The sequence below is a fragment of the Pezoporus occidentalis genome, unplaced genomic scaffold, assembly GCF_034315485.1.
Source record: "Pezoporus occidentalis ecotype Australia unplaced genomic scaffold, CSIRO_AGI_Poc_V1 ctg364, whole genome shotgun sequence".
NCBI classification, from domain to species: Eukaryota; Metazoa; Chordata; class Aves; order Psittaciformes; family Psittacidae; genus Pezoporus; species Pezoporus occidentalis.
Window position 1 is genome coordinate 98,574 of NW_026915636.1, and position 23,698 is coordinate 122,271.

Sequence of the window (23,698 nt, forward strand, 5' to 3'; positions counted from 1 at the left end):
TTCCACAAGGATTTTTGTATTAATTTCCAAGCCAAGCCTATCTAATTAGGAAGAGAAGGGAAAGGAACAGGGAAAGGGCAGGAAGAAGGAAGAACACAGGCAATAGCAAAAAAAATTTACAATAAAAATACACTTGCTCCCTAAGCAATGGCCACCAGGGTTAGCCACACCACACAGATACTCCAAGCCACAGCAGCAGGGGAGCAGTATATTAAAATACAAACCAGTCACACACTGCCGTCAACAAATGGGCTTGAAAGAAGTAGCAAAGGGGAGCACAGCTTACCCCTCTGACCTGGCAGCAGCAGAAGGGAGTCAAGCACTCCCCTGGCCTGAAGAAGCAGGAACATAATCGCCTCCCTCCTGCACCGTGCTGAATGCTACCACACAGTTTTCACAGTCCAATAAAATAAAATGCACAACTGGGTTGATCCTGACGAGAGCACTTCTGGGCCCTGTCTTAGTCTTGACAGACCCTTGCCAACACGAGCAAAGTGGAGAACTCCTCTTTTCAATTCATGCAGAGCTCAGAGCAGCACTGACATACTCTAGCATAAGCACCTGCCCTGCAGACCAGGGAGTCACTTCATGAAGAGTAGGAAGAAAAAAAAAAAAAAAAAAAAATCAGCATGATTTGTCCATGTTTATGAAAGCAGAAGGAAGGACAGAGCTACAGGGGGTGGGAGGAGGAGAAAAAGAAAGGGAAAAGAAAGAGGCATGGACAGTGTGTCTGTATGGGCTCTGGGATCCTCTCCCACCATGCAGCTCTTCGTTCTCTGCTGATGACAGTCCTACGAGGAGGGAAGGGCACAGCAGCATGTCTCTTTTCTCCTACAGCTGGTGGAGGGTTTGTAAGAGCATGTGGCGAGCAAACGAGCAGGAGTCAAGAGCACGGTTTGGTCTGTGGAAAGAGGAGAGACACAGATTTAAAATACTAAATTTAAGAACTGCTTTGTATTTGAGTATTTCAAATGCACTGGGCTTGCACATCCAAAAGCCTACATCTTTTCCCTTTGGTTCTCTCTTCTGAAACAATTCCCTCACTGCTGCACAGATCAGTGCTTCCCGCTCAGAGCTTGCTGCGGAAAACACTCTCCTGTTGCTGCATCCAAGTCATGAAGACAACAACCAAGAATCAGATCATTTATTTCCACAGGTAGACAAACCAGCAACAGACTGTTGGCTTCTGCATGCTAGTGTCACATTTTTGGTAGAACACAGCAGGTGAGGGTGGAAGCACTTCTGGCAATAGGTTTTTCATCTAGATCCACTGTTCAGGCCCCAGAACACAAGCCTGTTCCTACTCAAAACTTTACTCATCAAGTTATCTGCTATTTATGACCCAATTTTATCTCTCCCACCATAGCAAAATAACCTTTAATAAGTACTAGTAGTGAGGCCTATTCAATCTGAGAAAGAAGGGTGAGCTGAAATAAAGATTGAAATATCTAGGTAAAAACAAGAAGCAATAGCTGCAGTGCTTGGTTAGGATAGGGCTCCATGTCTGCTGCAATAAAAGCATTGGCAAGGAGAATTAACCCCTTTTATTTCAAGAGCCATTCAATGCCCCACACTGAACAGACACAATTACAACTCATAGTTTATCTTCAAAGTGGCTGGGCAAGGTATTTGAGTCATCATCTTCGGAAGATGCAGCCCTGTTTGCAATGGACAGGTTGATTCTGTCTGGGCAGCTCCCCATTTTTGGAAACAGGGAATCTAAACTGCTGCTGCTGATCACAGCCAAGCTCCCTCAACCTTCACTCCTAATCCCTCTTCTAACACCAAAAGCTTCCTCACTTGCTGTGAAGTTCAACTGCTGACACTCCATGCTACAGACTGTTGAAAGAGGCCAGTGATGGGATCCAATCCCACTGCAAAGAGCAGCAGAACAGCCCCCAAAACCCCTACCACCTCCTCCACTGGGCAGGCAGACATCCACACCCTTTCAGTGTTTCCACCTAAAAGATTATATAAAAGCACATGTGGATTCACAGCACCCTCTTGTGTCCAAAAAAATAGGAAATAAGGCTTGACAGCAGCAGAGTTAAGATGGATGCTGCTCACAATCCATAGCCGTAATTCTTCTTTTTGGATGGAAAACATAACCCACATTACCAAAAATTGTCACAAAAGAAAGGAGAATTACTCCTCCAGCACTAAGCCCTTTACAGCACAAGGCAGCAGAGCTCCAGTCTAGGCAGCTACAAAAAGTTTACAGCTCTAGAAGCCCAAAGGAACCACAATCCTGAAAGAAAAACCTAGGAAGTATATATTAAAAAAAAAAAAACCATCCCTGTTTGCTATAAATGAAGCATGGGATTGACAGTGGAGCAATTTAAGATTAGGATGTGGTTTTACTATGACTGAATTCCAAGGAAAGACAAGGGGTGTAGGTTAATTGAGAAGCTGTGTGCTGGTTTTGGCTGGGGGTAGTTCATTTTCTCCACAGTAGCTTGTAAAAAGCTACATTTTGCATTTGTGCTGAAACCAGTGTTGAGAATACAGGGACATTTTCCTTAGTTCTAGGCAGGCAGAGTCAAGGTTTTTTACTGCTCCGCACCCCACCAGGGAGTGGGCTGGGAGTGCACAAGGCTTTGGGAGGGAATACAGCTGGGACAGCTCATCCCAACTGCCCAAAGGGATATTCCATACCATAATGCAGTGTCATGCTCACCATATAAAGCTGGGGGAAGAGGAAAGGGGCTGGGGGGGGCATTCAGAGTTACAGCAGTCATCAGAGCAATGTGTGACTGAGCCCTGTTTTCCTGAAGATGGCTGAACACCTGCCCAGTGATGGGAACAAGTGAATGAATTCCTTATTTTGCTTTGCTTGCATACACAACTTCTCCATTACTTATTAAACTGCCTTTATCTCAGCCTACATTTTCTCACTTTTACTCTTCTGATTCTCTCTCCCATCCCACTATCAAGCAGCTGTATGGTGCTTAGTTGCTAGCTGGGGTAAAATTACAACATGCTGTTTTAACTGGACTTTATGTTTCTTGAACTGCTGTTGTTCTCTCCAGACAACTGTAAAGAACACAACAGCCACTCTCCTTGTTCCCTTAAGGAAAGGATTTTAAGAAATACATGTATTTATAAAACACAAGTATACTGCTTATATGCAGCACTGACTTCACTATGCTGCACAGGACCTACAGAAAGTTACGATATTACCAGACCATGCAGCAGAAGGGTTTGCAAATCAGAATGCTTCAGCTTCAAGAATTTCATAACACCAGGGACACTGCAGACTTGGTACTAGCACCCTTGCATACCAAAGGCAGGCAGACAGATCTGCTTTCTACTGTGAGAGGCTCTTGACTCACAGAGCTTTTACAGAAGCTTTGAACAATCTCACTTTTCCCTTCTTGTGCTTCCTTCTAGTGAAATACTGCTTCTACATTCAATGGAATCAACTCAACAAAAAATGAGGCCAGACTCCTACTCTTATTTTGTATGTACAGTACAATCTAGAGATAAACATTTACTGAAGCCTGAGAGAGGCCTACATATACACAGGGAAAGGGAGACAAGTCTCTTTTGTAAGCAAATTTATTTAGAAGGACATGTAAAGTTGAGTTATAAGGTTACTCTGGGAACTAGAACCCAACACAAGCAATTAGAATGGTTAAACACACTGAACCAAAGTCCCCTTTCTGTATTCTCAGCTTCAAGTGATTTAAATCCTGTTTGGAGGGCTGAGGTGTGATAAGTGGAACTTGTCATGATCAGTCTGGGTCTCCACATAAACTAACGCCTTATGAAGTCAGTCATTTTCTTCACCTTTTTATTTTAGGGCTGGTATTGGATCCTTATACTGCACATATTTACTTGATCAACACGCAAGTGCACAGGCAGCAGTGTAGGAAACAGCAGAAATAACTGCGATCCATCTGGACAACTTCACAGGGCAAGTTCTGATACTTCCTGCTTAAACCTACAGAGTTGGAGGTAGAGTTGTTCAGCTGGTAAAGCATATGATCCTTGGCCTGTAATTGCCTAATTCCTAGCCTAATGAAGCTAAAGAGATAGAGAGCAAAACTGTTCTACCAGAAGGGCCTCTAGGTTAGGATTCACACCACTAAACAAGCTAGTTACGTGGCTTTATTTTCCAAAACTGACCTTAGCACAGCTGGTTGCTGAACACATACCACCATTACACATCAGCTTTAACAGCTTCAGTCACATCAACACCTTATCACAACTGGCCTGCTTCCAATCCCAGCAGAACTAAGAAAAGACTACCAATATTTAACTGCATCCTTAATCACCCACAGTTCGTGCGGATCACAAGTATTCAATGCCTCTGCCTTTTATCAGCAAGAGATTCTAAGCATCTGCATGCTACCCATACCATGAAAATCAAGAAGGCTTAAGGCTCATCCTTTAACCAGTTAAAAAGCTCCTCTCACCCTACATGGCACAAGGTTCACATCAAAGCACTACTAAGCTCCAAATGGATCTGGGGCTTCAGCTGTTTTGTCTTAGGTAACAATCTCAGACTGTTTCTCCTGTTGACTTCTGAACAGTAATTTTTAATCCTTCCTCTCTTGAGGAAAGGCCTATTTGGTGTGTTTTTTCCAAGTCTCATCAATGCTGAAGTTCACACCAATTTAATCCAGAACAGATACAGCTTCCACAGCTATTGCACTTAATATGCATTAGTACATTAAAAACTCTAGAGCTAGTGGGACATTTATTCTACACCTATACTACAAAAAAACATTAGAGGCAGGCAGTAGAAGCAGCTTCTTCAGCACACATGCTCCCAATTTAGCTCTCAAAAATTGCTAACCTTGGTGCATCACAGCAGGAAGCTTAATTTAGGAACAAATTCAGCCTTTGTGTTTTGCAATGTTTTGATCTGCTGGCATTCAGTGTTACACAGCATGATGACCCAGGCAGAGCTCTGCTGACCCTCAAACTCAGAAGGATGATTTGGAGGGCACAGTTAGATCCAGTGTACTCATAGTTCACTCAAGATTAGTGGCTAGAAACCCAGCAGGTTTCCTTTAGCTCAAAACCAACTGTTCTGTGAATAGCATTAGTAGTCTCTGTTTCAGAGCCAGCTGGTTGCAAAGCCAGCTTTCCATTAGTTCTTCTTTAAGATCAAGAAGATTTTTTTTTTACTCTAAAGCTAGCATACTGCAGTAAACAAGATAAAAGTAGAGGCCTATTATACTATTAATCCTTAATTTCAGAACAGGTATTTCTTAGGCTTTAACAGAACATCTTGCATGTAACTATTAACCCTCAGTTTCACGAGCTCCTGTGGAGAAGATTGCATGGCAAGTACAATACTCACTTTGTCACAAAAGCAGAAAGAACTGGGGCCAGAGACTTCGGGAAATAATCTTGCTGGACCATATGATTCAGGGTCATAAGAATACCATAGAGGCTTGGGGCAACTTTGACCTTCTCTTCACTCTGAGAAAAGGACAAGAAGATGAAGTCAGACATCAGAAAAATCACTATTTTATCTAATCCACTGTAGTTCACAGAGGCAATAAATTTTGTTGAAAGTGCTTTTCTTTCTGCAGGAAAGAAAAGATTGTCACTAAATCGTGCAGTGTTTCTCAAGACAAAGAGAATTCCACAGCCTCCTAGCACCATCATCTGAAATAAAGCAGCATCAAGAACATTATATTACTTATCAAGGGGCAGCAGCCATAATTGCAAAAGGAAAGTAGTGACCTTGCAAGTGAAACTACAAAAACCTTCTGAGGCCCCGAGTGTTCGCTTAAGCAATTCCAGACTTAAAGAATTCAGCTGCCTTCACTAAAATAATTTCTTTTGTATTATTCTGTAGCTCCTTTTTATACCATCTACTGTTCTTTGTCAGGCTTCCTCCAGAACTCCATGCAGTATTCCCAGAACTGGTCTCACAGTCACATACAAGATAAAGCTAATCCCACTGTTTACATGATAGACAAGTTACTCCTGCTCCTAATGTGATGCTAACCTACATGTCCCATCTCTTACATTGTTTGCATTTATTTCTCCACTGCCATTTCAACTAAAGTCCTTCAATCTACAGACATTCTATAGGCCTAACTAAACCTGTATTCCTACATGTATGATCATGAGTTCATTCCAGAATAACCACTGCTCAAGTGCTTCCAGCTATATGGGACAAAATTATGGAAGATGCTTCCCCTCCACATATGCTTAATCCATGAGGAGTCTTCTATATTAGAAGGCAATCGGTTGGCTAACCCTCAAGGGCTTCATCAATGCCTCTTCCTGGCCTGAAAGCTCTTCAGGAGCACAAGTCTATGCTTTGTGCCTTATACATATTTGCTATTTTCTGTAAGAGGGAGTTGGTAGTCCCCAAGACAGGCACTGAGCAAAAAAAGCTCTCTGGTTCTATTTACCCCTCTGAGAAACGGGAAGCTTCAGCACTGATCCATTCTCAGCTTCTAGGTCTGAAGGCAGTGAGAAACACTAGCCCTTGCAGCACAAATAGGCAGAAGTGCTTAAGTTTGCAGACAGAACCTCTCCCCAGTCATCTCACTGAAAGTGAAGATGCAGGTATTCTAATTTCCATTAATTCAACTTTCCTGATGCCCATCTTTTCTCACAAGAAAGTTATTCCCTGTAATTACACATTTAACACTAGTATTTGGCAATATACTCCAAAGCATGAAGTTGAATGCTGCTGATCTAGCATGAGTAGTTGGGATACATGTTTTTGAGTCATGCTACTAAGAGATGTCCTAAAGTCACATTAGTAACATAATAGATTAACTCCTGGATATGGCTTTTTATAGACACTGTAGTCCACAACAGCACTATTTCCTTACCTGACCCTTCCTTCCTCTAAGGGAAGACTAAGGATGCACAGGACATTAAGCAGAAGAGGTACAAAGAGTTAGCATCATCATAATGTAACCTTGCAATCTGCAATTTCTGTTGGACCTGCAGACTTCCATTGTCCCTGGGCATCAGGCATGCATAGGTACCCAGCTGCTTCCACGGCAATGTAACTACCCAAAACCCAACCAGCCTGGTCTTCAACAGCCTAAACATATCATAACTTAACTCTTTGCTGCTTCCTCACCTTAAGTAATCCCATGTGGACCAAGAGGCTTGTGACAAATGCATCTGAATTAAATGTGACAGAAGTGAAGGCTTTTTTCATCAAGGCATCTAAAATGAAACAAGCATATTAAGCAATAGAAAAAGGGATGCTGTAACAGATTTTAAGATTGAGATTGATCATACAGGATCTCAGGGAGCATCATCTGTTTTGGGATGCAGTACCCATTAACATACAGTTGTCTCTCAGGGAGCAGGTATAATCTTTGAAACACTGAGATAAGTAAAACCCAGCCTTTTAAGTATAAGGTCCAATACAAAGGAAGAACAACCCAAACACCCCCCCAAAAAAAGCACAACAAAACCCCCAAAATTCCCACACTGCCAAGCTTCAAATGCTATTCGACCTCAGTCTTCTGCACCATAACATGCTCTCCTCAATGCATTTGAACATGCATGCTATGTGCAGGCATATAAATATGATCAGATGAAATAGAGCATCAAATTAGAAGTGTGACATTTTAAAGGCCAGCAAGAATTCACCTTTCATTTGAAACCAAAGGGAATGAGAACACAATGAGAAAAGTTTCTTTAGCTGTTCTCTGGGCTCCCTCAGGACCAATATTCTGCCACAAGCTATGGGCAAACCAGTGCTTTAGCCTCTCATGTCTACAAGGTAGGCAAGGCACTTCTTTTGACCTATGACTGTTCTGGTTTCTTGGAACAGGCAGAACCTATTAGAGCAGCTGTAGAACAGTGTCAGACATTAACCAGGGACCTCAAGGTCAGCTTATGCTTACTTTCCTGGAAGGAAAGTAATTCCCAGGTTCTACATTTCCCTAAGGGGTAAGAGTAGTAAGGAACAGCTATTGAAATAAATGCATTTACAAGCACAATTCAGACAACAGGAATATGCTGTGCTCCATTTTTTGGGACAACTCAATGAGCATGAGCCAAGGCCAGCACTGGCTTAATGACATGCCAACTGACTATTTCTGGCTGATTGGAACCATAGCCAACTGTAGAAAACACATTGTGACAGACAACAGCTAACAGTTTCACAATGACTATATACTCCAAATTAGAGAAGTGCACATTTGTTAGCATTAAATCACTAAATAGTCTTGAAAGTAGTTGATCCAGTTCTTTTGCACAGTATCATCACATAGCTCATGTATGAGAGAACTGCCAGGGGATTTGAAAAAGATGAAAGTCAATGGTCAGGTGCCTAGGAGCACTTGGAAATTCCCATTTCCAAGTGAAAACATAAAGGGGATACTGTTAGCATACGGGGAAATGACCTAAGCCAAATCACTGCTCCACAATATACAGTCCTTTGTCTGTACATTAGCTTCTGTGCCTTGTTTCATGTTGCAAGTATCTGCTTCCTGAAGAAACTAAAAATGTTTCAGACTGATAAAAAGACTTAAGAGGCCTCTCTTCACAGTCTCTTGATACTACATTGGTGAGGCTACTCTGTATAAAATACTCCAAGTAAGCAGCCTTGAAAAAGTAACTCCCTTTGGAACACAGAATGACTGTCTATTGACAGCCTAGCATCAAGGAGATGAAGGGCAACACAGGTACAATAACAGCAACTACAACAGACACTGATCAAGTTTTAGAAGCACAAGATATGCTAAGTTCAGAATTAACCTCTACTTTCACTCCACACAATGGCATGGCACAGCTTGGTACTTTGTTATCTGGGTTTCTTGCTGCCAGGGACAAAACAGCCCAATGGCCTGGCCCACAGGGCCCTGTTAATCACACTGGTGTCCTTGACACTGAAGCAGATCACACCATGAAATGAAGAAATGCCCAGTCACCTGTTGTTTCATGCACTGCTGTTTTCACTGGGGCTTCATCTTTGAAAACTGATGATATCCTTAGGAGAGTTGTAACTACTTTTTCTACATCAGATGTATCTGTCTGAAAGACAAAAAACCAGACCATTCAGTACACTGCTCACCAGCTACAGAAAACAGGTCTCCAATAAGGCTGTGACAAGAATTACAGCCTTCAGCTGATTGACATCAGTTTTGCCTTTGCCATATCACAAGGCATAAAACACAACAAAATTACTCTAGGTAGAAGCTCTGGTGCCATTATAAGCATTAACTGCATCCTGTGCTTCCATTAGCTTCCTTGGGATCACTGGGGAGAACATGCAAATCGCCTACCTGCTGAGCTATCAGCACAGAGCACTTTGGTCCTAGTCGCAGCAACTTCTCTGGTGATGGGAAAGCAAGGAATGTGGCAACATCCACAGGAGGAGATGGCACTGGAGTTGGATCCTGGAACAGGCAGAGTCCATCAATTTACTCTTCAAAGTAAATAAATTAGTTCAGCAGCAAAGGCACATAGGACAGGTCAGGACACAGGTACACCAGGTCAGGATTTGTTCTATTTGAAAATTATTCGAGGCTGGAATGAGCCCAGAGTTGAAAGAGCCAAAATATGCTAGACCAACTGCATGGCATTGCACATACAAGGTACCCACTGTTTTCTGAACATGGGAAGACTTCTTCTACCCATGTTTGTTATGACCACTACCCAGCCTTTCCCTCCATGCACGGGTGCACATGTTCACTTTAACAAAGCATGTTTCCAATTCACCTACTGCCTTTATGTTATCTCCCTGTTACTACATTGGCAGTCCACACAGGAACACTAACACCTCCCAGCACTCCAAGTTCAGATTCACTCCAGATCACATTTCCTCCTTTAATTTCCTCCAGCTGAAGAAACAGGAATGCATTTGGAAGCAAGCTTACCTGTGAATCAATTATCTTCTTAGGAGTGAGTGACTCCTGTTCTCCCTGTCCTCTCTCCTTCAGCTGTTGCTGTTCTTCTTCCTCTTCCTCTTCATCTTCCTCCTCCTCCTCCTCTTCATCATCTTCCTCCTCCCCTTCATCATCACTAAGGTTTGAGAGTTACATGTTACATTACACACTTGCAATTCCTGTACACTGGAACTCAAAGCATCTTTTCAAGAGCAAAAAAAAAAGCAGCCTCCCCTGCAAGATATACTGCAGGTGGTACATATCCAGCTACAGACTGAGAAGACTCGGGCTTCAGTCACCCAGTTGACAATGGCAAGCAAAGAGCAAGAAATGCAGTCAATACCAAGTCCATCAACTAAAACAAGACACAAGGTTTAGCCTACTTATGGAATCCCTTGATTGTGCTCCACACTTCATGCTCAGTCCAACATCCACCTGGAATGTTACAGTTTTTGTCTTAAAACTGATAGGTGAATGAAAGTGTTTATAGCAATTTACATAAAATTTCCAATTTAAACTCTGGTATCTTGCCTACCTCAAAGATCCCAGCACAGTTCCCATATTGAAGCCTTCAAGAATCTCATGGAGTTGCTCACATCCCTCTTCTCCCAGGCAGTTACCTAGGTTGATAGAAGAGAGTAGACTTAACAGACGCACATAAGTTTGTCCTTGAGGACTTGCTGTGTATTCTTGTCTCTCTCATTTCTGAAATTGAGCCATTATCCTACACAATACCTTACAGGCAGCAAGGCAGACTTCTGTTATGAGAATCAAAGATGTTAAACCCATTTCAGCAGCATTACACAACAGTTGGAGACAAGCCAAGCCCCTAATTTTTACTTCCTGTAAAGTCATCCAAGTTCAGCAACTCTCAGATTTCCATTTCTTAAATGCTGACAATTGTAAGGCTAGATTGTGTGATACTGTCAATATTCTTCCTAGTAGTGTCTCATTAGGATCAGACTAGACATACTTTGATCCAGCAAACTTGCATACCATTGAGATCCAATTTCTCCAACTCTGTCTTATCTTCAACAGCCTCAGCAACTGTCAGAGCAGCATCTCGTTTGATCTCACAGAAGGACAAATTCAGTTCCTATGAAGCAGAAGAACATTGATAAGAAAATTGATAAGAGAATCAGTAATAGCTTTAAACTGAAAGGGGTATATTTAGTTATTAGGAAGAAGCTTTGTACTATGAGGGTGATGAGACTGCAACAGGTTGCCCAGAGAAGCTGTGGCTGCTCTATCCCTGGACTTGTTTAAAGTCAGGCTGGATAGGGCTTTGTGTAACCTGGTCTAGTGGAAGGTGTCCCTGCCCATAAGCGGGGGCGGGGTGGAACTAGATGAGCTTTAAGGTCCCTTCCAACCCACTGTTTTATGATGTTTGCAGAATTCTTAACATCTATCATCCCCATAAGCTTCATGCACTCACAAGAGCTCTGGAAAGACTTATTTGAACACAATCTTAGTAAAAAAAGTATTTTTAATTGGAAATAATACGTGACATACCCCCTACTTCATATACCTAAAAGGGGCATTTTGATACAGACTATTGTTAAAAGTAGCACTACTGAAGGTAACTACTCCACTAAAATAGCCACAGAGACTACACTATTCTGACTGATCACCTAAAAGGTAGACATTTCAGTCCTTAGCAACTAGCTGACTGGCAATCTTCACTTATTCAAGGGCCATGAGAGCATTCCAAAACTCGCACATCAGTAAGTCTTACTGAAGAAAGGTAAATACCATACAAAGTGGAATGCACATTTGCTTTTGGACACAGGTTAAACTTCAAAAGAAACTGTAAGTGGTACTACTACTGATAAACACAGCCAGAAGAGAAACAGTATGCACAGACTAATAAGAATAAAGTTATCCAGCAGCTAGACACCATCCCCCACCATTCCACACTGCACTTGATCCTTCGCTGAGAGGGCATTTAATATTAACAGCAAAAGGAAGCAGTCCTTGAACAGAATGAATCAGCTATGATTGCTTCATGCTGCCCTCCCTTAACCACTTCTCCTCTGGAAAACATGATTTAACTTCTAGCAGTTCATCGCAATACTCCCAGTAGAATCCTTAGTTAAGTTTTCCTGGGAGATTCAGACCAGTTCCAGTATAACCAAGAGAAGCCTGCGCAAGTGATGTAACACAAAGTACCTACTTCTTTCTGTACCACATTCATATATGTAAATATTAGCACTGAGCTGAAATTTTGTCTTTGACTAAGCCTGCAAGATAAGGCATTGTGTGTTCAGCATCTGTCCTGGTGCAGTTGTGACCCATGGCAGGTGTTTCTAGAGATCCTGGCTTACTTACATTACTGAATGGATTTAGGCTTGTTTAGAATGTTGTCAAATGAAAATACTGATGTAGGAGGCTCTGGTATTGCCAAAAAAGCTAAAAAAATTTGGACCTTTGATACATGTCCTAACAAAGAAAAAGGATTAACTGTGTGAGCTTTGAAATGCTGAAGCTGTTCATGAAGAGTAACATCTCAATCCTCACTCAAGACCTTCTGAGAGGTTCTAAAAAAAGCAGATACTTCCTTATTAGATTTCTTGAACAGCAACTTTGAGTTGAATCAAGAGCTTTAAAAACATCAAGCCGAGTCACTGGTACAACTCCATGTAGAATAGGCTTATCTGGATGAGATGATGCCACTGATTTACACTACAGCTTATGGCTTTTGAGTTGTAAGCACAGAGCCTGCACTGAAGTAAATCTCACTTTAAAATAATCAGTAGTGGTAGGAAAATGGACAGTAAGACACAGAAAGAGGCATTTTCTGAAGAGATTCAAAGCTGAACAGCAAGACTATAATACCTTTAATTTATGAAGCCCTTCTTTAACAGCATCAGCAATAGCAACAGCACCCTTCGAACGCACCAGGCAGTCTCCAAAGTTGATCGCTTCAATCTGCCGAAGTAGCTTCAGAGTCTGCATGACAGCACAAATTTGAAAGTACAGACACGCAAGTAAGTAAATGTCCTATCACTCCTGGAAGGTCATCTTTCCCAACACAGCACAGCATCAGGCTCCACCACCCAGAGGTGCTAAGGCTAGCCATATTTGGAGAAACAAACCCAAAGCCACTGCTTAGGACAACTCACCTCTGCCATGGCCACAGCTCCTTTCTCTGTGAAGGTGTTGTCATTCAAGTTTATAACCTTAAGCAGTGGGTTGATGGCAAAGGCCTGGGCCAGTGCTGTGATGCCAGGATGGTTAATTCCATTCTGTGGCATATGGACCTCTTCTAGGGTCCCAATGATCTGGGAAAGGATTGTGCATGAAAAAACTTGTCAGGAGACATATTTCAACTCAGGAGTAGAGCTCCACTCTTTAGGATTTGCTGAAAATTGTTTTCTTCCAACTCAGAACTCAGTTCTTCTACACAGTATTATTTACCAGCAATTGTGTCACAAATTTAAGTGAAACTGCAAGCTCGTAACAAGTGTCATATTAACACAAAGCCTTGATTTTAAGATTCACAAGTGGCATCCTCCTGGCACGCCTGCTCTAGATACCTTAAGACAGGAGCTCTTCACCCTTTGTTCAATAATACTGAACAGACCAAGCAGCACCACTGGATACAGTATTTTTCTAATTAAGATCTACATTTTACCTTGACTGCAGAAGCAAACCCATAAAAAAAAAAATCAGTATGAACACTGTTCATGGTCTAAACAGCACGTCACAAAACACAATAATGAATTCCTTACAAATCACTTATGCATATGTATCTAGGTAATCTTCTTTTTGCCATGATTACTGGGTAGTCAGTCACATCCAGACAGCTCTTTACAAAAAAAAAAAAACCAACCTATAACTTGCAATATCATTAATATATCTGACAATATGCATTACAATTCAGAAATCACTTTTAGCACCAATGGAGGAAAGAAGGAATCAGGTGCCCACAACTACAATGACTTCTCTTCCCCCAATAACAGGCAAATTGGCCAGTGACACCTAGAAAAAGCTAAGGAAGCATTTAGAGCCCTTAAAGGAGGATGCTAGTGAAAATACTAGGTTAATTCTGCCAGATGATTGAGCAACTAGGCAAAAAAAGCACTCAAGAGGTCAGCTGGTTCACCTAACCCCAGATAAACTCCATTAGCACAGAGTGAGAAGGAATAGGGCTATTATTAAATTACTCAGGAGATACCTATTTCTCCCTCAAGTAACTGCTTTACACAGCCACTAATTGTGTGTTTGGAAACTTGGGTCACAGAAACATTCAGCCATCAATTCTACCAGCACTTGTTGAAGACTCCAGTTTCAGCAAGCAACATTGCTACTTTAGTGAAACAACCAGCCACTGCGTCAAAGCTGAAGCAAGCTTTGTGTACATTACCTTTAACATTAGCCCTTAAGCACACCTTGCTCCTATTTGCTGTTAAGAAGCTCTGGTTTGGTACTTACCCCAAAAGCTTCAGCCAGAGCAGTGGCACCATCATTCTCCAGACGATTTCTGCCAGCCACAAATATTTTCAAAGCAAGAGGCTTGCCCTGGGTACTTGATTTCCTGTGACACTCCTTCAGAGCACCTGCCAGTATCTAAAGGTAAAACAAGCAGTTTATACTACCTCAGCATCCCATTCTGAAGGAATCCAAACGTGTTTTGAGGACTCAGCTCTCAAGAAGCACTTTTGTCACCACTGATATGTACCTGATCTACATATAATAGGGTATACAATAAAACTGTCTAACTACAACACTTTCACAGTACAGTCTTCAGTAAGATGCAATAACTTTGCAAAACTAGAAGACAGTGACCCCACTAAGAACATTTGATTCTTAAACAGGTAAACATATAGATCTTAATGATAGCAGTCCCAGTTTTCTGGGTCTTCCAACAGGCATCCCTTCAGCGCTAGGGTTGGTAACACTGTATTCTCAAATCCAAGTCTACTAGCCCCCTTGACAGGGAAACTAATTTTTAGGATAAAAAAAACACAAACCACTTTTTCCTATGGTCGATAAAAATAGATGAGCTTTCCATAGTTCAGAAATTTATCCAGGAAAGCACAGAGAAGGAAGAGATCTGGAGACTGAAGAAAGGGGCAAACCACAATCTTGAGTTTAAAAGGAAATGGGAAGTCCTGCAAATGGGGAGGAATAACACCATAAACCAGCATAAGCTGGGGGTAAAACAACTTGACAGAGAAGAACTTAAGGGTCCTAGTAGATAAGAAGTTGACTGCAGGCTAGCAAGATACGCTTGCAGAGGAGAAAATCTACTGGGCCTTAAGGAAGAATATTGTCATCAGGTCAAGGGAAGTCTCTGCTCTGCCCTCTGAAATGCATCCAAGTACTCCTTGCATCAGGCTCCTACAGGAACATACTTGGGTGAGTGCAGCAAAGGGTCCTGAGGATGATTAAGAAATTGAAGAATTTTACATACTGGGAGAGTGCTGAGAGATGGAATTAAAACTGGAGAAGAGAAGGCTCTGGGGGAGATCTTATCCATGTGTAAGAACATGGCAGAGTAACAGGATGTTATTCACAAGATAAGGTGGCCTAAAGGGAAAGCCAGACAAATGTACACAAACTGATGCAGAGAAAATTCCATTCAAAACCCACAAAAAAGTGGTTTGGGGTTTTTTAAACCCTGGGATAGACTATCCACAGAGCTTATCAAAATTCTCCATCCTTTGAGATAATCAAAACCTGACTAGACATTCCTCAGCAACCTGGTCAAGTTGCCCTGAGCAGGGGAGTTGAACTAGACAATTACCAAAGATCCCTTCCAACCTCAAGCATTCTGTGATTCTGTGCAGGGCAGTATGAAGCCAAGTCCTGGCTCCAACCTCATTCCCAAAAAGTAGGGAATCCTTACCTTGCCACCACCAATGCCCATGCCACAGTTGTTGAGCTTGAGCTCCCGTAAGGTGTAGCATGCAGGGCTTTTCAGCAGTGCCTCAAAGCCACGCACTCCATCTGGCCCAAAGGCATTGTCACTCAGGTCCAGCTCCACCAGCTGGGCTCCAGCAGCAATGAGTGCATCCCCCAAAGCAATCTGCAAGGAAACAGATGGCAGTGGGTGGGAGTGGATCGACTCTTAGTGATAGCATCACTGCAGTGGCTAGGTATGACAGGGATGCTGCAAAAAATTTCCACTGTGACGTCTTTCGGCAAAACTGCACAGGGAAATAAAACTTTACAGCTAAAGCCAGAGAAGAAGTTGTGCAAATTAAGCTGAAGATAATCATAAGGAAGTTACCAAGAAGTTCTCCCACTCCTTTAGGTCAAACACATCTTTCAAAGTGATTTTCCCCCTCTACACTGCTAGAAGAAATACTGTTTCCATTCTGTTGAGTTTATCATTTTTTGTTTCACAGGACTCAAGGAGGCAGGGAGCTCCGTAATGCTCTTGGAAGAAATGGCCACATGCTTTAGAAAGCTTAACTCCTGTTCTATCACAAGGATATTTTCCCAAGTGACAAGCTCCTTCACCAGCATGGACTTGCATTTGACCTTTCATTAACACTTTTCCACCTTATACAGAGGGAGCAAAAAATAGGAATAATTCATCTAGTGAGACACTCAGTGTTATCAGCATAAAGATCAGCTCTGCTGAAAAAAATATACTCCCACAAAAAGCATTACAGGTGAAAAAAGTTATTAGGCAGCAGTCTCAGATCTAGTTTTTACTTACCAAAGCAGGAGGGATCTCAGACCTTAGTCTCCCTGTGAACATGTCACTCCAATGGCACCTCTAAAATAATAAACATACAGGTAGAAACGATTAAAATATTTAGGACAATCACTAGTTATACAGAGGTTTACACATACAAGCTGCATTACATCACTGGGACATCTTAACACTGTATATGCCTTCCCTTGGGCTTGTCATTTGTTTGTATTAAAGAGCTACAACAACCAATGTTACAATTACTTCACCTGTAAGGACATAAACCCACTGAAAAGCACATTATAAATTAACACTATATAAGAATTCTTGCTTTTAATTCAAGCTGGAATGCTTTTCTGCTGAGATGATTACCACAGGAAAAAAAAAAAGCAGCAGGAAACTGAAGGATACATTAAGAATGCAGATTTTGCTAAGGTATGAAGCTCAAAAATCTGAATTTGCTTGAAAAGCCACACTTGGATGATTAATGTGAATCAGTGCTTCCTACTCCTCTCCTGCAAAGGACAGTGCCTCTAGCAGCACAGCATTATAGAATCAGAATAGTAGGGGTTGGAAAGGACCTTAAGATCACCTAGTTCCAACCTCCCTGCCATAGGCAGGGACACTACACTCTAAGACTCAGTCCTACCTGGCTTTTAACACTGCCAGGGATGGAGCATTCAATGCTTTTTTGGACAAATTGTTCCAGCGCCTAGCATTAGGCTAGAACACAGCAGAGAAACTGTATCTTGAACACAAAAACCTCATGGCGCACTTCATTATATTTTCCCAATTCAGGCATTCCCTGAAGACTTATGTTTCAGACAATCTGATCATTCCTAAGATTATATGACCCAGCTTTTCCATTAGAACTTCAGTTTTGTTGTCAGTCATTTGTTCACAGATCCTGCCTCTGCAGTGAGGCTCTTCCTTGCACAGCCTTCCAGTTTTAAAATTGGAAGCCCACCGAATAGGAACAGTTAGGAATGCAGAAAGCGTTCCCATTATCCTGAAGTCCCCGTGTTCTGCCATATTTTCATCTGGTTGTTCTTCCTAATGGAAGAACCACCAAGCAAGTTCTGGGCCTTACTCAAGACAGGCTACTGGAGGGAAAGCATAGCTAGGCCTTCAGTATTTCTACATTACTTCCCCTTCAATTAGCCCCCACTTGAGGATCTCACCTTGAGCTCCGATTTCTTCTCCAAGGCTTTGGCAATGACCTTTGCTGCCTCCACACCCACTGTGTTGCCTTCCAGGCGCAACGCCTCGAGGCCATCAAACTCCTCAATTTGCTTGATAACTCCTTCAGCTGCAAAAAGCAGATAGTCTAGTAGGCCTTTCAGCTATCACCTTGGGTACCACAGTAACACTTTGATGCAGAAATACTCACTCAACTCTACCCTTATGGAAAACAGCTGAACAGTATTTAAAAGAATCCTGAAACAGCAATGGGAACAGACCTAAAGCATCAGGTCACTAAAGAGAACATTCTCCATTCCTCATCCTGCCTTTTCATACTTTATTTCTAGTTTTATTCTCAGACAGTCATCCTCCTATTTGCAAGAGTAAGTTTCCTGACTTCCTAAGAAAGATTCCTCTGCTGTTCAGTAGATGGTTTAGGAGGTAGAGTGCATGTGACTACAAGGATATAAGGACTAAGATAAAAGCTGATGGGAACTGGTGCCACATCACGGGGAAGAAGTTCCCACTGACTGGTAAAAGTAGATGCCTGTTTAGCAAACATGTCAGGGTGGAGCAATTTACCTTCACAGGAATCCTATGCAAGACACAGGAGCAGGCTACAGACCCTTTCTTGTCAGTTATTCTGACGTTCCAAAGCCTTTACCCATAGTTCAGTGGCTTTGCACTACTAAAATAGCATACAAAAAAAAGCATCACCTCTGGAATCAGTAGAAGTATGCACTACACAAAACTTTTCTGAAGAACATGCTGTTTCTTGGTGTGGCAGAAATGTTGATCTAAATATATACATATTCTCCAGGCATTTGCTACATTAGCAGCTACTGGAAGACATTTTTAATTGAGAAATATATACCAGCAAGACAGAATCCAGGAAAAAAGTGTCAGGAGTCTAACAAATTAATCACAATTTGGGAAGACACTGGACCATTGCAATAGACTGTCAGCCATTCCCTCTGTGCAGGTCTTTAAGGCATATACTTGTCAGTAAGTAAGCTGTCATTCACTTGCATATTGTTTTTGAAAGTAGTGACTTCTAATGCCCAGTGACTGCCAAAAGGACTTGGAGAGAACACCAAGGAAACAAGAATTATACACCAGGGAGGTAAAACCACAGTTCTACCATCTGTAGCACTACCAGGGCACAAGGGAAGGAAGCATCTCTATCAGAAGCAGCTGTAGCTGAATGACCCCTGCATCACAGCTAATACAACAACTTGTCCCTGCAGAATTAGCAGGCAGTTTCCCACAAGACTTTAGAATTTCAGGGAGACACTTCCCAGACACAAGGGTATTTTCTCTTACCATCTTCAGCTGTATTGAGTTTAAGGCTCTGGCCTTTGAAGCTCAACTGTCCACCACCCACTTTTGTTTTGGCAAGTGACTCCACAAGCTTAGTGATGTCTTCTGATGCCATTTTTCTGCTTTTCCAAGTGTTGAGCTGTCAATTCAAACAAACTGTCAACATCAGAAAGCAAACTACAATCCATAATCATTAGCATTTTCCCCATAGCTTGCTTATTACAGCTAGGTAGGCTAGATTAATATTCCAAAGCCAGTCAGATGGTGTTGATTCTTCCAGTACTGACAGGACTTGGTTTGTGATGGAGTTGTAATACTTCATAAATAATCAGTAGCTAAAACTATGAGTTAAGGCCACATTAAGACATTCCTCTGGGCAATACTTTTGCCATTATACTATTCCTCCCTCCCCAAATCCCAATCTTTAGTTACACCTGCTGCACATCTGCCCTGTCCTCCAAAGCAAGCCAGAGTAAAAACAACTGTTTGTACTGTCCAGTGACTTTCCAGTACTGCCCTTGTCAGCACAGTTCTAGAACTGCTGTGTTGCTGAAAGCATTATGTGTTGCATCCAAAACTCTTCCAGGTTTGTGGGCTCTCTTTCTTTGCCGATATCCCATACATGAATCATCACACATTAAGCAGAATGGTCTTACAATGATGAAGGATAAGCAAATATTTTGCCTTGAAGCAAGTTTTGCTAGCCTTGCCTAGTAGAATCTGCATACCATTATTTGATGAATATCAATCACTGCATAAAGTAACCAGCCTCCATTCATTCAGCAGGATAAACACAGCATGTTTCTTATCCCAGCACCTCTGCTGGGATAAAAGATTACACACTAGTGCTTAGAAGCAACACATTTATAAAACAGATTTCAGGCATCAGAAGGGATGCTCATTCCTACGACAGAAAACTGGTTCCTGTCCATTCTGTCTGACTTATAAATGGCCCCACACCCTTGCAGCTCTTTGAGCTCAACAGTGCTGATTTTAAAACACCCCCTAAACAGAAGCTGCATATTCATGCTCTCCTCCTGATACCTAGTTGTGAAGCCTTCAGCTTCACAGAGCACAACTTCCCTCCAGCTTTCATTAACTCCAGTTTTGCTTTTGAAGCTGGGAAAAAGATCTCTAAGGTTATCAACATCACTTTTCTAGGATGACTGTCACATCAGGTAAGTGCTGCCAGTAGAAAGATGCTCACACAACTTACTCCACTCTTACCACACAGACACCAGACTGATGGACATTTCCAACATCTGCCAATCCAACACCAAGAAGGAATAAAGAGGACATCCTGTCACCCATGAAGGCTTTACCAAACAGGAACAAAAGCTAGGATCCAAAGAATTCAGACTATTCACCTAGCTCAATTATTAACTTTACTTTTAAATACCTCATCACTCTACTGTTTAAAAAATTAGTTCTGTTCTACTTTGATGCTCTTCAATACTCTACAGGTGTACTCAAACCCTTCGCTTCTCTTTCTCTTAAATCCCCTTTTACTTTCTTCAACTTACACACAGGCTACTGCCCAATTTCAACATACAAATTCATCATCACATCCTGAAGCACGTTTTACTGCAAGCACACCAACCAAACCCAATTGTCAACCTACCAGAAGTCTCTTGAACTGCTACGTCTTCCAGAGAAAAAGCTTTAAAGAGATCATAATAAAAACTGAAGAGTTAGTACATTTAGCAACTACACCCACAGCCTGGAAACACCTGGAGAGAGGTTTTCTTGTTACTTAAAGAATCTATGAAACTGTATGTTGCCCGGTGATCTAAAAAAAATAAACCAAAACGGGAACTGCTTTAATTACAACGCTTTATCCACGCCATCAGACCACACAGCGGCAACCTGCTGCGCTACCCTAGGCGGAGGCCTGCCCTGCTCCCGGGCCACCCAGGAGCGCTAGGTGACAGCCCAAGGTTACCCTCCAGCCGGCCTTGGACCGGTCTCCAGCGCAGCGAGCCCCGGTGACGGCTGAGGGTTCCCCATTTCCGCCGAGAACGCTGCCGAGTGCCAGCCACGCTGCCCCACCCCGACACCCTCCATTAACGGGCCCCGCCGCCCCGGGCCGCGGCACCGATGCCCCCCATCCCCGCGGCGGCAGGCGGCTGCCGCCTCACCTAGCGATGCGGCTGCCGCCCAGCCGGGAAGGGCGGTAGAGTGTCGCCGGCACAAGCGCTCACGCCGCCGCTGCCGCCGGGGACGATGGGTGAGGGGCGGGTGGCGGAGCTGCTGGAGGAGCCCTCCCCCGGCCCCGCGCTGGGTGCTGACGGCCGGCGTGCCGCAGCCGGCTGGCCGGCTACGTGTGGGCGGGGCTACGCGGCCTGCGCGGCGGCGTCAGCCGTGGGGCACGCTCTCCGGCAGCTGCTGGATTGGCTGGGAGGATGTGGCTAGAGGAGCGCTGAGTTGCTCTGTAGGCTTACAAGATACCCACAGATGAGATACGAGTGCCTTTTCCTGTGAAGCCTTATTTAGATACTGTCTCTGCAGATCTCATACTTAGGTGTTACTGTCGAGCCTTTTCGCTAAGGAAAGCGTTTCATCCAGCAGTGCGCAGTCATTCCTACTTCAGGATGCAAAAAGCACCGGTTTGCTTGACCGCTTAGTGTGTATGTTGTGTGTGACATTTTCTTCTTGAGTGTAGAGATAAAAGTACATCTGGTGGGACAAGGTGAGCTGTGTATAAACCTTCCTACTGCAGTGTGATTGCACAGGTCCTCTTGATGCGCGGATTGACTCCACAACTCGTTAAAAGTTGTAAAGTAGGTATGCTTTTTATTCAGCGCTGAGACGCACGGGGATAATTCCTCAAAGTCATGCGTACCTCAGTGTTGTTTCCCTCTACATTTATTCTCTAAAGTTATATATATTCATAAGGTTGCACAATACGCCTATACATATTCATGTCCTATCCCCGCTTAGTATTATGATGAGCCAGAAGGTCCTCTGCGCCTGCGCAGTGCCCCCTCTGGTCATGGGCAGGGGTCTCAAGATGAAGTAAATGAGTCTTCCTTCTCTGGGTAGGGGTCTTCAAGATGAAGTAAATGAGTCTTCCTCTTCTTGCACTTTTCACCTTTTTAGTCTTTATGTGTGGCCTTAGAATTTGGTCAGTGTCCCAGCCGTAAATCCTCTACTTCTCCCCTTTATCAGTAGAGTTTGATCAGTGTCCCAGCCGTAAATCCTCTGCTTCTCCCCTTTATCAGTAGATTCAGGTGTCTGCTTATTAACAGGACCGGAGGTCTCTGTTCTGCTTAGCAGGCATTTACAACAGATAGTCCTTTTGTTTAAACAAATTCCTCTAACCCCCTTGTACAACCCCCCTGTACTACCCCCCTGTACAATGGTCAACCCTCTGTATCACTCTTGAGGCAATCCCTTCTCTGAGTTCCAATCTACAGGCACTGATACAGGTACATTTCATGTGACAAGTACAGATACCTGGTGAGATCGGTATTGAGGTCAGTAATAGCCTGGAATTATTCTGCCATTTAGTCCCAAGACATTACAAGAGGCATTTTTATTCTCTCACAATTCTCCAAACTGTAGTTTTAAGAAATGATATCAAATGCTTATATGGACCCAACACAAGATTGTCAGTAATTGGCAATGCTGAGTGATGTGGGAGACAGCATTAGGTTGAATGGCATGACAGACCACCTTTGTTCAAGGGGAATACAAAAAGCAATGAAGTTTCTTTATGGAGCATGACAGCTGAGAGAATAAAAGCCATAAGTTGGTACAGCAACCAGATGGAAAACCTGAACAAAATTTAGCTCAGAAATAATAAGAGGAGTTTCTCTTGCAACTGAAGAAAACCAAGAAGATGAGGACTAGATTATGACTGTATGTGAGAAGCATAAAGCTGCGAGAAAACTCAGAGCAGATGAGGGAATAAATGACTGTAACCTCAAGAAGGAGCTTGAACTTTGAAAATATAAGCAAGGAATTTGGCATTTGTTATTAGCTCTTCACAATATTTATCAATAAACAGAATCATATAAAATATATCTGATTCCCTTCTCTGTTGTCCTCCCAAATACTAATACTAGCATGGGCTGGAGGGGCGAGAATAAAGTCTTTAACTGTGGATGCAGTTGGAATTTGAATGAATTTGTGCTGTGCTAGTGTAGCATAGATCCATACATTTATTCTCCTTACAGGAATAGCTTTACAAATCGAAGTAATTTTTATGATAGAGTATTTTGTAGCAGGGATTGGTGGTGTTCTGGCTCTGCTGACTTCCCACACACAAGACCTCAATAACCACTCTTGCAAATGGTGAAAATCTTTGTGCTAACCACTGAGGAAAGATGTTTCATGAGAGGAGCTGTATGTGCTGGACCATGACCTTGCAGGACATCTCTCAGTCTTACAGGGCAAAGGATATAGGACTGGTGGGAAGCATAACATGACATTGAATTAGGAAATGCAGTCTTGTAAATGAATGCTCTTGAATTAAACACTACTGCTTTTTCCAGTATAACTCTTAATTGTGTGTAGACTTTTGGCTTGCTCCTCTTTTTCCCAGCAACTCCTAAGCCCTCTTCTTTCCCCCAGCTGTGATGTCTCACCTTTCAGAGGTGTGCAGAGTTGTAGGTGTCTTGGGCTCTGTGAATCATTTGGTACATAAGGGCTCTGTGAGGCTGCCCTCCCCATGTGGTCTGGGGTATATCAGGTCTCACCCATGTTTACCTGGTCCAAA

General features: G+C 42.7%; 1 protein-coding gene across 1 annotated transcript; it reads right to left on the reverse strand.

Annotated features, from left to right (window-relative positions):
• On the reverse strand, window positions 1-20,727 carry RANGAP1 (Ran GTPase activating protein 1). Its single transcript, XM_062631030.1, has 16 exons — window positions 20,600-20,727; window positions 18,982-19,117; window positions 17,658-17,785; window positions 16,501-16,560; window positions 15,682-15,861; window positions 14,265-14,399; window positions 12,953-13,111; window positions 12,666-12,779; window positions 10,827-10,926; window positions 10,366-10,450; window positions 9,822-9,966; window positions 9,228-9,341; window positions 8,874-8,976; window positions 7,067-7,155; window positions 5,312-5,433; window positions 1-901 (listed from the first exon to the last, which is right to left on the reverse strand). Exons 2-16 carry the CDS (start codon window positions 19,091-19,093, stop codon window positions 832-834), a joined length of 1,716 nt encoding a protein of 571 aa, XP_062487014.1. The 5' UTR covers window positions 19,094-19,117; window positions 20,600-20,727; the 3' UTR covers window positions 1-831.
• Window positions 20,728-23,698: the final 2,971 nt, after the last annotated feature.